The sequence below is a fragment of the Taudactylus pleione genome, unplaced genomic scaffold (genome assembly GCF_031769625.1).
Source record: "Taudactylus pleione unplaced genomic scaffold, aTauple2 ptg000937l, whole genome shotgun sequence".
In the NCBI taxonomy this organism is placed as follows: Eukaryota; Metazoa; Chordata; class Amphibia; order Anura; family Myobatrachidae; genus Taudactylus; species Taudactylus pleione.
In genome coordinates, this window is record NW_028285338.1 from 1725520 (window position 1) to 1741419 (window position 15900).

At 44.3% G+C, this 15900-nt stretch overlaps 1 protein-coding gene across 1 annotated transcript in view; it reads left to right on the forward strand.

Moving 5' to 3' along the window:
- GCKR (glucokinase regulator) overlaps positions 1-15900 on the forward strand; it is a 154393-nt gene that overhangs the window by 10420 nt on the left and 128073 nt on the right. The window contains exons 6-7 of the mRNA XM_088459812.1: positions 13233-13306; positions 13420-13486. Of these exons, the coding sequence (XP_088315938.1) occupies positions 13233-13306; positions 13420-13486 (141 nt within the window). The remainder of the gene's footprint in view (positions 1-13232; positions 13307-13419; positions 13487-15900) is intronic.

A 15900-nucleotide genomic window follows, 5' to 3' on the forward strand; every position in this document is an offset into this window, starting at 1 on the left:
CAGTCCCAATGGGAGCTACAGGATCCCAGGGTGCAGGGGCACTGCAAGATCTTGCCTCTTCCATAGATTATCAGGAGTCAGCACAACATCAAGTGACTCAATACCTCCAAGAGCTCTCTGGTCAACTACTTTCCATCCAGTCAACCCTGGCCAATATTCTACTTCCTTCTTCTGCACCTGTTCCTGCCAATCCTCCAGCAGTAGTTAATCAGAAATCTCGCTTACAGTTGGCCTCACCCGAGCACTTTGATGGAAACCCTAGATGCTGCCGGGGTTTCATCAATCAGTACGAGATCCAATTTGCCACAGAACTTCCCCACATCTAGGTGGAAGGTGGCTTATATAATTTCATTATTGACTAGAACCGCTTTAGATTGGGTATCTCCCTTATGGGAATTAGCAGATCCTTTAGTTTCTATTTATGAATATTTTATTTGCTCCTTCAAAAGGATTTTTGATGAGCCGGGCCAGACTGCCTTGGCTTCCTCTGACCTCCTTCGAGTCCGACAAGTAACCTGTACTGTGGGCCAGTGTGTGGTCCAATTTCAAACAATCGCTTCCGAGTTAAAATGGAATGAGGAGGCACTCAAGGTCGCCATTCTGCATGGGTAGTCTGAGAGAATGAAAGATGATTTGGCCTCTGGGGATGTTCCGGGTAATTTTTCTGAAGTGATCTCTTTGTATATTAAAATTGACTTGCGCCACAGGGAGCGGCTAGCTAGTAGGGGACGATTGGATCATTTTAAGGACCGGTTCCTGCCAAATACACACCCTTCTTCTCCTGTAACAAATAAAGAGGAACCTATGCAGGTCAATAAATCTCATCTAACTCCGGCTGAGTGAACCCGCCGGGTCCAAAACAAGCTCTGTCTTTACTGTGCAGCCCCAGACCATATTCTTAAAATTGTCCTCATCTTTTGGGAAACTAGAGTCCCTAACTGGTTCTGGGAACATCCAGTTTTGGGTGTTAATCAAGCCTTCCCATTCTATGGACAGTCTTTTAGCAGTGTCTATTATTTATGAGATCATAACCCAAAGATTTAAAAGCCTTGGTGGACTCCAGAGCTGCTGGAAATTTTATATCTGAGTCCTTAACATTTGAACTGGGAATACCGGTTACTCCTCTCCCTAATAAGTTTGCTCTTTCAGGAGTAAATGGCAATGTTATCCTGGGAGATGCTATTTCCTCAGTTACTCATTCTGTTATACTCCGAGTAGGATGTCTTCATCAAGAGGTGTCGGAATTCTTTGTTCTTCTGAAAATTTCTTATGATCTAGTTTTGGGTCTGCCTTGGCTTAAGAAACATAACCCCACATTGAACTTGTCTACAATGCATGTCCTGGCTTGAAGTTCTAATTGTTTTCATCAAAGTCTGCCTCGTATCTTTCCTGTTCGTACCCATCCAATCTCAACCGGATCCTCTATTAAGTCTCTTACATCTGATCAATTGAAAAAAAAAATGGACCCCTGTTTGCCGGAACCATATCAAGATTTTGCTAATGTTTTTAATGAACAAGCTGCAGACAAGTTGCCTCCCCAATGCCATAGGGACTGTGGCATCAATCTCATTCCTGTAAAGATGCCACCCAGTGGCCGTATTGATCCTCTTTCTGTTCCGGAAACAGCTGCTATGTCTGATTACATAAAAGAGAATCTTGCCAAGGGTTTTATATTACCATATTCTTCTCCTGCAGGGGCTGGATTTTTCTTTGTTGAAAAAAAAGATGGAGGTCTCAGAAGGTGTATTGATTATCGCGGACTAAATCAAATCATCATTAAAAACCGGTACCCCGTGCCACTCATCTCGGAACTTTTTGACAAAGTGCGTGGAGCATCTCTTTTCACAAAATTGGACCTCTGTATGGGCCTACAATTTGATCCGTATTAAAATTGGGGATGAATGGAAGACCGCGTTCAACACCCGGGACGATCATTATGAATACCTGGTGATGCCATTTGGCCTGTGTAACGCTTAACGATACTGACTTTAAACCTCTATACAATTCTGCCTATACCTTCTAAACCTTTATACGCTCCTGCCTATACCTTCTGAGTTGACACTATTTGCGTACGCAGTCATACAGAAAAATAAAAGCCTTCAGACATTGAAATGTGTTTCCAACGCACAAAGTATAATATTCAACATAAAAACAGTAGGTTACATGCTGTGATCTAAAGACAATTTAGCGCAAAGAAATTATACAGACCCAAGGTACAGTTATACATACGCACGCGCCCTGGAACAAGTTACCGGCATCAGCAAGAAATCTCCGTCAACAGCATCAGCAAGAAGACTCCAGATTGAAGTCTGTACACACATTTATACCATTGCAGGGATTGGGAATACAATAGATACATTTGGCGTGGTTCCATTGGATCTTCTTAAAGTTGTATTGGTTACAGGATCATGTATTGGACAATTTCAAAAGGATACAAACGGTCTCCAACCTCCCTTTGTATCCTTTTTCCCGCCGCTTTCAAATCTAGTCTGCTAACATCACAAAGTACATTTTAGTGTTTTAACTTTCTACAGTCCATAAGTTGTGAATGCATGTTGCGATCTTCTCACCGATGACATCGGAAAGCTGTTGAGACAGAGTAGATCAGTGCAACACCAAATACGGTTTGCTTATCATGTACTAAACTTTAGTTGCAGAAAACAGTCATTTCTTTACACGCTGGCATTGTGAATGAATCATGTAATAATAACCCTTTTGGGCTACGGAACTATTGCTTTAAGTGTATGTATGCAAGGGAGAACAACACTAAATAGCGTTGTGCATCTGGGGGTCTGTGGGGTACTTAGCGAGTAACACTAAGCTGGAAAGGTATCTCTGAGTGTATGGGACTAAGTCGGTATTGGTTGTGTAGGGATCGTTAAAAAGCTGAACGTGCTAATAATTAGCAATTTTGCGTTGTGCACGGTTTAACATCACGTGTATGTGTTAATGTGAATGCAGGGAAAACACCACTAATTTGCTACTATTTTGCACTTTTCATTATTTAAGTTCGTGGTGATTTTAATGAGTTGGAAAGTAATTTTTATGTATGTTAAACACTGTCCGTATGTGTTTGGGGAAGAATGTTAAAAAGCTGGCCGTGCTATTTATTAGCAATTTAGCATTGTGTTTTGTGTACTATGTGGTTTTAACAAATTGCTATTTATTAGCAATTTAGCATTGTGTTTTGTGTACTATGTGGTTTTTGACAAAATGGCGCTGTGTGACCTATTTCTAAGATGGAGTCTTGTCACCATTCGCAAGATGGCGTCGCTCCAATCTAATTTTAAAACTGATTCTGTCTCAGCCAATTATCCAGCTTCGACACGCTTCAGTGGTATTTCAGATTTATGTCAACAAAATATTCAGGGATGTCCTATACAGATACGTTGTGGTCTATATAGATGAAATTTTATTTTTGTCTGAGAACTTACAATCCCATTGACTTCATGTCAGGGAGGTCCTGTTCCGTCTGCGTGATCACCATCTGTTTGGGAAGATCTCCAAATTTCTCTTTGAACAGTCCTCTGTACCATTTCTGGGACACATCATTTTGGGGAATTCTCTGCAGATGGACATGGACAAACTAAGCACCATCCGGGACTGGCCTCAACTGAACTCCTTAAAAGCCACTCAGCGATTCTTGAGTTTTTCCAACTATTATCGAATATTTATTTTGAATTTCTCTACTCTTGTTGCCCCCATAATGGCTCTCACTAAGAAAGGAGCTAATCCATCTCATTGGCCTCCTGCAGTGGTAGTTGCTTTTCAAGATCTCAAAATAGCATTCTCCACAGCTCCAATTCTTTGCCAACCACAGCTCGATAAACCTTTCTTTTTAGAAGTTGATGCCTCCTTGGTGGGCGTCAGTGCTGTACTTTCTCAAGTAGCTAGGGATGGGAAGAGTCATCCATATGGATTCTTTTCTTGCAAATTTTCTCCGGCTGAAAAAAATTATCCCATTGGGAACCAGGAATTGTTGGCAATGCGATTGGGTCTGGAGGAGTGGACATGCCTTTTGGAAAGTGCAAAATTCCCTGTCACAATCATCACAGACCATAAAAATCTGTTATATCTCAAAACAGCTCATCAATTAAATGCCAGACAAACTCGCTGGTCCCTTTTCTTTTCTAGGTTTGACGTCAAACCTCAATTCTGCCCTGGAGTCCAGAACAAAAAATCTGATGCTCTTTCTCGCTCCTTCCTGCCTCCGCAAGAAGAGGAAAACCAACCTCAAATCTGTACGATTTTGGATCCTCTTGTATTTGCTAACACTCAACTCCTGTCACCTCCCCTTGGCAGGATTTTTGTGGCACCTAAGCTATGTAACTTATTGACATGGGCTCAAGCTTCTTTATTTGCTGGTCACTCAGGCATTCTGAAGACTCGCAAGTTTCTACAAGCATTTTACTGGTGGCCCACTATGAAGGAAGATGTTCAGAACTTCAATGTGTCTTGTGCCAAATGTGCTCAGCATAAATCCACCTACAATAAGGTAATTGGTCCATTGCGTTGCATCCTCTCCCGGTGCCAGCAGCTCCTTGCACCCATCTGTTGAAGGATTTTATTTCTGAACTACCACTATCCAAAGGGCATAATACCATGGACAGATTCTCAAAGATGGCCCACTTTATTCCTCTAAATGGTCTCCCATCTGCAACACAATTGGCAAAAGTGTTCATCCATAATATCTTCCGACTTCATTGTCTGCTGAAAGAAATAGTGTCTGATCGGGGGTTCAATTTGTGACAATATTTTGGAAGGCTTTGTGTGCTTCTTGCAGAATTAAATTAAAATTTATATTTATACAATTGTTGGTAATGGCGCTGAGTCCAAAATCAGTCAGATTAATGTTTCAGTAATCCTTGACATATGCACTCCCAAATTTTCACGGGTGGCTGCTTTATCTCCCAAGAACTGTTGTTCCAACAGTATGTAATCCTATAAAGATAAAAAGTGGAGAAGAGAGCGCAGTATTATCAAAATAATTTGTATCCACCACCAGGTGCAATCACCTCTATATAGATGGAGGTGTACCTTCGTAAGTGGAAACACCACTTTTATGCCAGCACAATTGAATAATCCACAATTTCAGGATCCTATGTACGCCCCAGTCTCACAAATCCATCATGATAAGGGGTAGAAGAAAAAGGAGAGAACCATAGTGTAATTCTATACACAAAATATTTTAATGCAAAAAGTAAAACACATAACAAATTTCCCGTACATCAAATATGAAATAAAAGGCTTATCTGTCCATTAGTAGTATCACAATGTTGTCATCAAGCGATATCACCTGCCAGAATGCCTGTACCTCAACGCGTTTCATCCATTAGCATTAACCAGGACTTCATCAGGAGGATATTAAATGACCATAATGCCCCGTTTATATACACAGATACATATCCTTAATTAATGGGCGTGTGTACCGCCCAAACTGCCGTCTCTGCGGTTTGCGTTCCACACTTCCGGAAGTGCGTTCCAAAAACCGGAAGTCATATTGTAATCATTACGGAATGACATACTCCAGCTACTTCCCGAAGCCTCTAAATGAGAGCTCCCCTCCCCGAAGTGACCCGGCACACCGGCACCCCGGGTATTCAAATACGGTCACAGCGCCGTCAAACCCTGGTGTCGCATCAACCTCCGGAAGAGATCTCGCACCGAAGCTCTGGCGGCCATTTTGTTGTAGTTTTTCTGCTAGTGTTTCTCGGCGGCCATATTCCCACAGATATCAGACTGGTAATACAATCGTCTGGTAGTCTATTAAGCTGAATGTGTACATTTGCTCTAATCACTATTTTTATAACAACGAGATTAAAAGGACTGTATCTCATTGGTCCTGTTATTAAGAGATAATAATACATAAAACTAATAAAAGTGGCCCAATAAACGATGACACACCACATCAGGAATAGCGATGAATACAATAATTATCACAATATTTCATAGGACATATCATGAATGTCATATTTCACATATGTTCAAAACCATCAATAATTATATTAAAAAATTATATAAAAAAATGGGGAGCACTGCCATACTGAACATTTATTCCATGAGGAATTTATCAATAGATCATAACCTCTAGTTTTGAATCTAAAAACAACAATCCAAAATAATAACAAAATTATTTATATAATAAATAGACCCTTAGGGATACCAATAAATGGGTAAACATTACATCGGAGACACCAATAAATACTAATCATGAAAAATTAAAAAAATTTGTAAAATATATATATATATATATAAAAATATATATAAACTTCCTATAATTGACACATGTTAAAAGAGCCATCAATTAATAAATTAAGTTAAAAAAGGAGCAATCTCATAATTATCATTCATTCCATGGGGAACTAGGGTGTTGAGTGTATAAATCCAGAACATTTCTCTCTTGGATAATTTGTTCTCCAGATCACCTCCCCATTCACCCATTGTTACATGCTCAATTGCTTTAAATTTAAAACCTTCTACATCAGAATTATGAATTAATTTAAAATGTCTAGGAACACTGTGATTATCCTGTTTATTTTTAATGCTCCGTACATGTTCCTGTAATCTCATTTTAAAAGGCCTTTTAGTTTTGCCCACATACTTCAATTTACAGGGGCATTCCAATACATAAATGACCCATGTCGTTGTGCAGTTCATAAATTCTTTGATTGGAAAGTTTTTAGAGTCATTAAAATTAGAAAATTGCTTTGAAGTAGGATGTGCAAATCTGCAAATGTTGCAGTGACCACACTTGTGAAAGCCTACACGTTGACTCTCAACATATTTGGTAGCGGCTTCACTTTCAACTGACTGGGTGCTAATATACTCTTCAGATTTCTTGCTTTTTTAAAAACCACCTTTGGTTTGTCTGGTAAAATATTAGCTAATACCCCATCTGTTTTAAGAATCCCCCAATGTTTAGTTAAAATTCGACATATTCTATTCTCATCTTTATTATAAGGAGTAATAAATAGGATTTCATTACCTTTTTTACATATTTTTTCTTTATATTTCAAAAGATCAGACCTATTCGAAATAGTGTCTGATCGGGAGGTGCAATTTGTGACAATATTTTGGAAGGCTTTGTGTGCTTCTTGCAGAATTAAATTAAAATTTATATCTGCTTATCACCATCAAACAAATGGCCAAACAGAAAGGGTGAATCAGGAGTTGAAGACATTAATCAGACTCTTTTGGTCCTTGTCTCAGGACGATTGGATCAATATATTGTCTTGGGCAGAGTTTGTCCACAATTTCAGATACAGTACTATTCTTGCTCCAATTCTACTCCATTTTTTGCATTGTATGGTAGACATCCACGGGTCCTGGATTTTCAAGATTTACCCTCCATGGAAGTTCCAGCTGTCACAAATCTTGTGGGTTCATTCTCGAATATATGGAAAAATATTCATTGCTCTCTGAAAAAAGCTGCTGAAGTTTGCAGATTGGAAACATCTTGTCGTTCCTCTTCTACAAGCCGGAGATAGGGATAGGGTTCATCTAAGAACATTCGTTTGAAAGTTCCAAGTATGAAGTTTGCTCCACGATTTATTGGACCATACCGCATTCTTAAAGTTATTAATCCTGTGTTATATAAAGTGGAACTTTCTCTTCAATTGAAAATCTCCAATACATTCCACATTTCTTTGTTATGACCATTAATTCCTAAACGATTTCAACATTCTCCACCCAAGACTCCACAAGTTCAAACTCAATAAGGGATTGAATTTGAGGTTGAGAAAATCCTCGATTCTCTGCATCAGTTAAATCATCTTCAATACCTTATCGATTGGAAGGGATACAGACCCGAAGAATGGGCATGGATCAAGGCCCCCGACGTCCATGCTCCTCAACTTGTTCGAACTTTTCACAAGAGATTTCCTGATAAGCCTCATGGGTGTTTGGAGTCCACCCTGATAGGGGGGGTACTGTCAGGTTGTGGCCTAGGATCAGCCGTTACTCGCTCCAGCGCCGGCTTCCCCTGACTTCTCAAGCAGTCAGAGGTCTGGTGTGGCGGCGGGTGACACAGTGAGGATTATGCCTAGGGACTGCGTGGACATTCATGTGTTGCTCCATGAGTTGGTTCTTGCAGGTGTTGTCATGGACGCAGCCATGACAGTCTTCATCATCTGACTGGCCTCTACCCAATGGTAGCCTAGTTTTTGTCAGCTGACACTGTGTTCCAATGGACTGCTACTGTACCTTAGGGTATTTAGCTAGACTCTGGACAACAGGAAGTTGCCTGTACAATGTCTTTACTACTGGTGTATGCTTGCCGTTACTTCATTCCAGGTTTCTTGCTCCTTTCCTCTCACGAGTCATCTCTAGTGTGACGTCTCTACTCCACAAAGTGATTCTCCTGTGCTGGCGGTGCGTCTGGGTTCTCAGCCCATGTACTTAGTACACCTCCTGAGTACAACACAAGTGTCACTATCCTGTGCCAGCAGTGCATCAGGGCTCTCAGCCCGTGTACTCAGTACAACTCCTGAGTACAACACAAGTGTCACTCTCCTGAGCCAGCGGTGTGTCTGGGTTCTCAGCACGTGTACTCAGTATAACATCCGAGTACTGCCCAAGTTTCACTCTCCTGTGCCAGTGGTGCATCTGGGTTCTTAGCCAGTGTACTCAGTACAACTCCCGAATACAACACAAGTGTCACTCTCCTGTGTCAGTGGTGCATCAGGGTTCTCAGCCCATGTACTCAGTCCCTAGTACAACACAAGTGTCACTCTCCTGAACCAGCGGTGCATCTGGGTTCTCAGCAAGTGTTCTCAGTACAACATCTGAGTACTGCCCAAGTGTCACTCTCCTGTGCCAGCAGTGCATCTAGGTCCACAGTGGGCCTTATCCATTTCCCTTCAGCATACTATTCCTGGAATTTATTCTAATGAGCCAATACAGTACCAGCAGGGTACAGGGTTCTCACTAGTGCTTCACACTGTAGTACATTCTCCTTGGCCTCCTCTGTGTTACATTCTTAAATTTCCCACTGTTATCGGATACCTGACCAAAGGGCTGCAACCTGCTTGCTGGGTGCAGCTGAAAACCCATATCCCACTTGGAGGGGTGACTGGTGAACACCTCTCAGCAAGTTAGTCTCCGCACCCTTGGCCAGGTCTCATCAACATCCGGTACATGTGGATGAGGAGGAAATACATCCAAGCCCCTCACCTCCAATTCCTTCCTCAACCCAGGACCTCAACTTTGAGCTCCTCAGCAGGAGATCCTCCTGAGCAGATTGTGACATTCCCATTACTTCCCAGTACTGTCCTATCTCAGTTCCCATTTCTTTGGGATCACTGTCCTATCTCATTTCTAATTAATTCGCCAGCACTGTGCTATGTCAGTTGCCATCATCTCCCAGCACTGTCCTATCGCAGTTCCCACCACTTCTCCAGGACTGTCCTGTCTCATTTTCTATTAATTCTCCCAGCACTGCCATATGTCAGTTCCCTGCATTTCGGCAGCACTGTCCTATCTCAGTTCCCATCACTTCTCAGCACTGTCATATCTGAGTTCCCACAACTTCCCTGTACTGTTCTGTCCCAGTTTTCTCCAGCTCCCAGTACTATCCTATCTCAGTTCCCATCATTTTCCTACCACTGTCATTTCTCAGTTCCATCACTTCCCCAGCATGGACCTATATCAGTTCTCACCACTTCCCAGAACTGTCCTTTCCTAGTTTCCTCGACTTCCTTGCAATTTTCCTATCTATGTTTCAATCACTTCCCAGTACTGTCCAAGTTCATTTCCCACCACTTCCCAAGCACTGTTCTCCCTCTGTACCCATCACTTTGCAGCACTGTCCTCCCTCTGTACCCACCACTTCCCCAGCACTGTCCTCCCTCTGTACCCATCACTTCCCCAGCACTGTCCTCCCTCTGTACCCATCACTTCCCCAGCACTGTCCTCCCTCTGTACCCATCACTTCCCCAGCACTTTCCTCCCTCTGTACCCATCACTTTGCAGCACTGTCCTCCCTCTGTACCCACCACTTCCCCAGCACTGTCCTCCCTCTGTACCCATCACTTTGCAGCACTGTCCTCCCTCTGTACCCATCACTTCGCCAGCACTGTCCTCCCTCTGTACCCATCACTTCCCCAGCACTGTCCTCCCTCTGTACCCATCACTTCCCCAGCACTGTCCTCCCTCTGTACCCATCACTTTGCAGCACTGTCCTCCCTCTGTACCCACCACTTCCCCAGCACTGTCCTCCCTCTGTACCCACCACTACCCCAGCACTGTCCTCCCTCTGTACCCATCACTTCCCCAGCACTGTCCTCCCTCTGTACCCATCACTTCCCCAGCACTGTCCTCCCTCTGTACTCATCACTTCCCCAGCACTGTCCTCCCTCTGTACCCATCACTTCCCCAACACTGTCCTCCCTCTGTACCCATCACTTCCCCAACACTGTCCTCCCTCTGTACCCATCACTTTGCAGCACTGTCCTCCCTCTGTACCCACCACTTCCCCAGCACTGTCCTCCCTCTGTACCCATCACTTCCCCAGCACTGTCCTCCCTCTGTACCCATCACTTCCCCAGCACTGTCCTCCCTCTGTACCCATCACTTCCCCAGCACTGTCCTCCCTCTGTACCCATCACTTCCCCAGCACTGTCCTCCCTCTGTACCCATCACTTCCCCAGCACTATCCTCCCTCTGTACCCATCACTTTGCAGCACTAACCTGTTTCAGGTCCCACCACTTCCCCAGCACTGTCCTCTCTCTCTTCCTATCACTTCACAGTAATGTCCTGTCTCAGGGCCTTATACAGCAAGGATCGCAATTGCAAAGCTGCATGTAGGCTATAGATATTTGATGTATGCACGTAGGCAGCTTTACAATTGCCAACCTTGCAATAATGTAAATGCAGCATGAGGTGTATGCCACCCCATGCTGCATTGGCGATCCCAATACTGCAACAGAGGTCGAAGGCTGGGGTCATTATTGTGATCATCGGTGGTCGCGATGTTGGACGGTGCCGGGCAGCCTCAGCTTACTCACGCTCGCTGGCTTGTGAGCCCTGAAGACTGCATACTTCCATGCAGTCTCTGGGCTGGCCACTCCTGGAAAACGGTGCATTTCCCCATTTCAGGGACTGCCGGCTGCCCCCGCACCACCCCTTAAATGCCTCTTGCGTGCGATTGAGCAGGACCCATACTCGCAGAATGGGTCCTGCTCACATCCAGATTCCCCTGCTCTGCTGAATGAGGTCCTCAGTGTCTACTCTATGGACAAACACATTCTGTATATTACAGATGAGCGGTTTGGTTCTCTTCAATTATGTCTGGATATGAATAATGGCATCTTAGTTTTTGGTAGCCAATAAGATATATCCAAACTTGTGCTAGTTTGGCAAAAAGAACTGAGGAGAACCAAACAGCTCATCCCTAACATATATACACAACAGTTATTTTTTTGTCAGAAGCCAAATAACTTAGGTTCAATAAATAAGGTAACAAGACCTCTCACATGTGTAATGTTCTCTGTCAGTCTAATTTCCTGCCAGGCCAGAGCAGGTAGATCACTGCTTCCCCACATGGCCATTATACTGCACCTCATATAAGTCATACTGTCCCCACATCAGATGTAAGATGGCGGGGCTGGCGGGAACATGGTCACACATCGAGGTGCGTAGTGTGATCACATATCTGTGTATAAAGGGCACATCAGCAGCTGAAATTGGTGGTGGTATTGTCATGTCATGAAAATAGGTTTGGGTTTGGTGCTCTGCCTTTGATAACCGCAGGACAGACGTGTAAGATGAGCAGGGAGTTGGCCGGCTAAGCACGTCCACCACAGATGACAATTTGTGCCTCATTGAAGCTCTGATTCAGGAGGACAGACGCATTGGACTTAGTGATATTGCTGAGGAACTGAACATCTCAGTGGGTGCTGAGCACAACATCATTCATGAGCATCTGGGGTATAGGAAAAAGTGATCACACTGGGTACAGAAGCCATTCACAGAACCAACAGGATGGGATTGTCTCTCGTGCATGTGCCGCGGTACCATGAGGAGGGAGTGCAGTTCCCGCAGCGTATTGTTACAGGCGATGAAACGTGGGTGTGTCATGTGATACCAGAGATGAAGCATCCATGACATGGAAACACGCAGCATCCCCAACTTCATGGGGACCGTGTTTTGGGATCACCAGGGCGTGCTTCTTGTTGATTTCCTCACCAAGAGAGATACTGTGAATGCTGTCTGCTGTTGACACATATTGTGTCAGTTTGCAGAGGGCAATTTCTTTGAAAAAAACCTGTGTTGCTGCAAACAGGCGATAATGCCAGGCCACACTCAGCCAACCACACGCGTAAGTTGTTATGGCGCTAGCATTGGGAGGTATTGGACCATCCTCCCTACAGCCCTGACCTGCCATTGAGTGTTTTTCATCTCTTTGGACCACTGATGAAACACCTGGGTGGAAGGCGATTCGCAACCAAAAGTGAAGGTCAGCAACCATCATGTCCTGGCTTCAGACGCCTGACACTGATCTATTCTATGCCGGTATAGATGCCTTGGTGTACTGTTGGAACAAATGCTTATAAAACTGTGTGGAAAAATAATCTGTACCAAGGCCATACTATTAATTCTCCATATATGTACGGGGTGAATACATTTATGCAATGAGAGATCTTGTTACGTTATTTACTGAACCACCCTCATATTTTTAGGAGTAAACCAGAGCACCCGGAGGAAACATATGCAAACACGGTGTGAACATACAAACTCCACACATATAGGTCCTTGATTGAAATTTGATGCATTACCCTAGAGCAGTGGTTCTCAAACTCAGCCCTCAGGACCCCACACAGGTCATGTTTTCCAGGTCGCCCAGCAGGTGCACAGGTGTATTCATTACTCACTGACACATTTTAAAAGATCCACAGGTGGAGCTAATTATTTCACTTGTGATTTTGTGAGGAGACCTGGAAAACATGTGCTGTTTGGGGTCCTGAGGACCGAGTTTGAGAACCTGTGCCCTAGAGGTATGAGGCAGCAATTAATCATTGCATTATTACTTTTCCTGGACTGTCTCCTGTAATTTACCACCATTCACCCTACATCATTCCTGCTAATGTACTGGCACATAAACTGTAACTTACCACCACTTACCCGTCCCTGGCCCATAGAGCTTGTCATCATGCTGACAGCACTGTCTCTTCCCAAAACCACTTTAATTTCCAATTAAGTTCAGTTATTTGACATGATCTCAATTATTCTGCAGAATTCTTTTAATCGGCTGCTGAAAGGGCTTCACAAGACCCCGTGCTACACTTACATAATGGCAGGAGGGGACAGGTCAGTTCCATTCTCTGTGTGACATGTTCTTTATCAGCCCTGTGCGTGACCTTGTCGCTATGATGGAAACCATTGAGGATGGAGTAACTTTGGTGCTAATGTTCTCTCTGCAGGTGTATTGTGACTGCAGAGGATGCACCTGAGGACAACCCGAACCTCGGAGCACAGGAGCTGGAGAAAGTAAGTCATCATAACTCCCTCATCACTAGCTAAACGCTAAGGGCCTGATTCAGCAAATATCGCAACTGCAATTGCAATATCGATTCCGCACGTAGTCTCACTGTGAAGACATGCTAATCCACTACGATCCCTATGCCATCGCAGCACAATATAAGGACGTCCACCTTACCTTACACACATCCGTAATACTTAGCAAGACTGCGGAACCATCGGTAACATGGAGTACCATCGCAGCCTCACACACACTTACACAAGGTCAGACCTTACTCAGGAATTGTTATCCTCATCGCACGCAGGAAAAGCCCAGGCTGCGTAAGGCATCGCAGTGCCTACATTATGTACATGTAACCCCCCTTTTACCCTCTCTAGGGTCACCAGGTTACTAACTCCCATTTCACTAGTCTAATGGTACATGGGTGGGTACCACCTATGTCCTCCCAATAAGCGGTGTACCTCCTTTAGATCCGTGCCTCCACCCAAGTATAAGTAAGTAGTATGGGCCTACTTGGGAAACCCCTATTGCTGGGAGTTACATGCACAATATACCTTGGTCATTATAACCCATTACCGTCTTACAAAGGGTCTTTGATCTTCGCTGCTTCATACCATTTTCTGGGTTAAGTACATCTTCTTCTCCTAAGGTATTTTATCACTTTTATAGGGAAGTAAACAAATTAGTTAATTCATACATTAAAATATTACATGGAAATGTACAGTACACCAATTTATACATGAAGATATGAACATTTAACTGAACAAAGATGAACCACAGATCATTAATGACGGATATAATTCTAGAAATACTTAATGACCAACTTTGCTCTATTTTGTTCACTACTCTTATAGTACAGGATGAGTCCCAAAGTCTTCTGTAATGTTCATTTGCTTCACACCCCAGCAGCATAAAATGACTGGTTCCCTGGATGCTCCTGTCTGGTTCCCTGGATGCTCCTGGCTCTTACGCTATAAGCAGTAGTGTACTATGTCACCATTTGTATTTAGTCTCTGTCATATCCTAGGGAGAGACTGCATAAGATTATGGCCCTCATTCAGACCCACTCGCGAGCGGCTGTCCGCTCGCAAGTGGGTCGATGGTCCCCACTGCGCATGCGCACGATGGAGGGAGCTCCGTCGTGCGCATGCGCGAGACCCGATGAGCGAAGGACTTTCCTTCGCTCATAGTGTCTCATCAAAGGGGGCGTGCTGTCGATGGTGACTGACAGCACGCCCCCTTTGGTGGGCATGCCGGGGGTGTGCCTGCCAGACGGAGGCGTTCCCAAGGGAACGCCTACCGTCTGAAGCCGGCCCCACTGACATCACTAGTGATCACTAGTGATGTCAGTGGGAGTGATTTTGGCTCTGATAGAGCCAAAATCACTCCTGGCCTTGCGGTTCAAAAACCCAACCGCAGGCTTTTACTCGCAGTTCGGATGGTCGCGATGGTCAAGACCATCGCGACCATCATTTTGCACGCTCGTATATGCTGTGGGTGGTGACCCACAGCTATACGAGCGTCCAGGAGGACGCTCCATATTAATGGAGGTGGGCCCTGATTCAGAGCGTGCGCTCTGGTCAGAGCGTCCGGCTCTGAATCAGGGCCAATGTTATCACTTCCCTGTATGAGGAATTAGACAGAATACAAATCCAGAGTCTATAGACTATAGAGCCTCCTGTCCATTGGCTGCAGCTACAATAAGTGTCTTACTATACTGTTACCTATCCGGCTGCATAACATTTCCTATTGTCCTATTCCTATTAGGACAGTTCTTGTAGTGTCTGTTCACTGTGATATGATCTCCACAGTAGGAATAACAGCTTAACCAATGTCATAGGCTATGTGTAATGTCTCTATAAAACTCCCCCAGCTCCAGAGTTTATGGAGGGCAGGAGGTATGTACAGTATATATATGACTGACCCTTATCTGGCTGTTGGCTTCTGACTACATCAGCCCTCTATGTGCCTTGCTCCTGCCCAGCTCTCCCATGCACTGCTGCTAGAAGTTAGAGCAGTGTGTAATATCACCCACTGCAGGTAGGGGTCACTGTTGTGGACCCTTTTCACTGCGTCTGTGGCTCCAGTAAGCTGCCTGCTCACCTGGCTGGGAACTCTGGACCTCATTCAGAGCCGCTCGTAAGTGGCCGCTCGTTCGTTCCGAGCGATGTTCGCAATATATGCGCATGTGTACGGATTGTAATACGCATGCGTGAACCAGTCAGTGCGGCCGAAAATTGTGGGCTCGCTAAATAGCGAATGCCTGATAATTTGAGTGACAGGAGGAGGCGTATGTGGGTGGTAACAGGGGAAGGTGCTTGAAAACGGGGAGTGGAGATCAGAACGCAGGCGTGCTTAAAGGTCAAAACGGGCGTTTTATGGGTGTGCATATTTAATACAGCAGCGTCATCGACCACGTCAC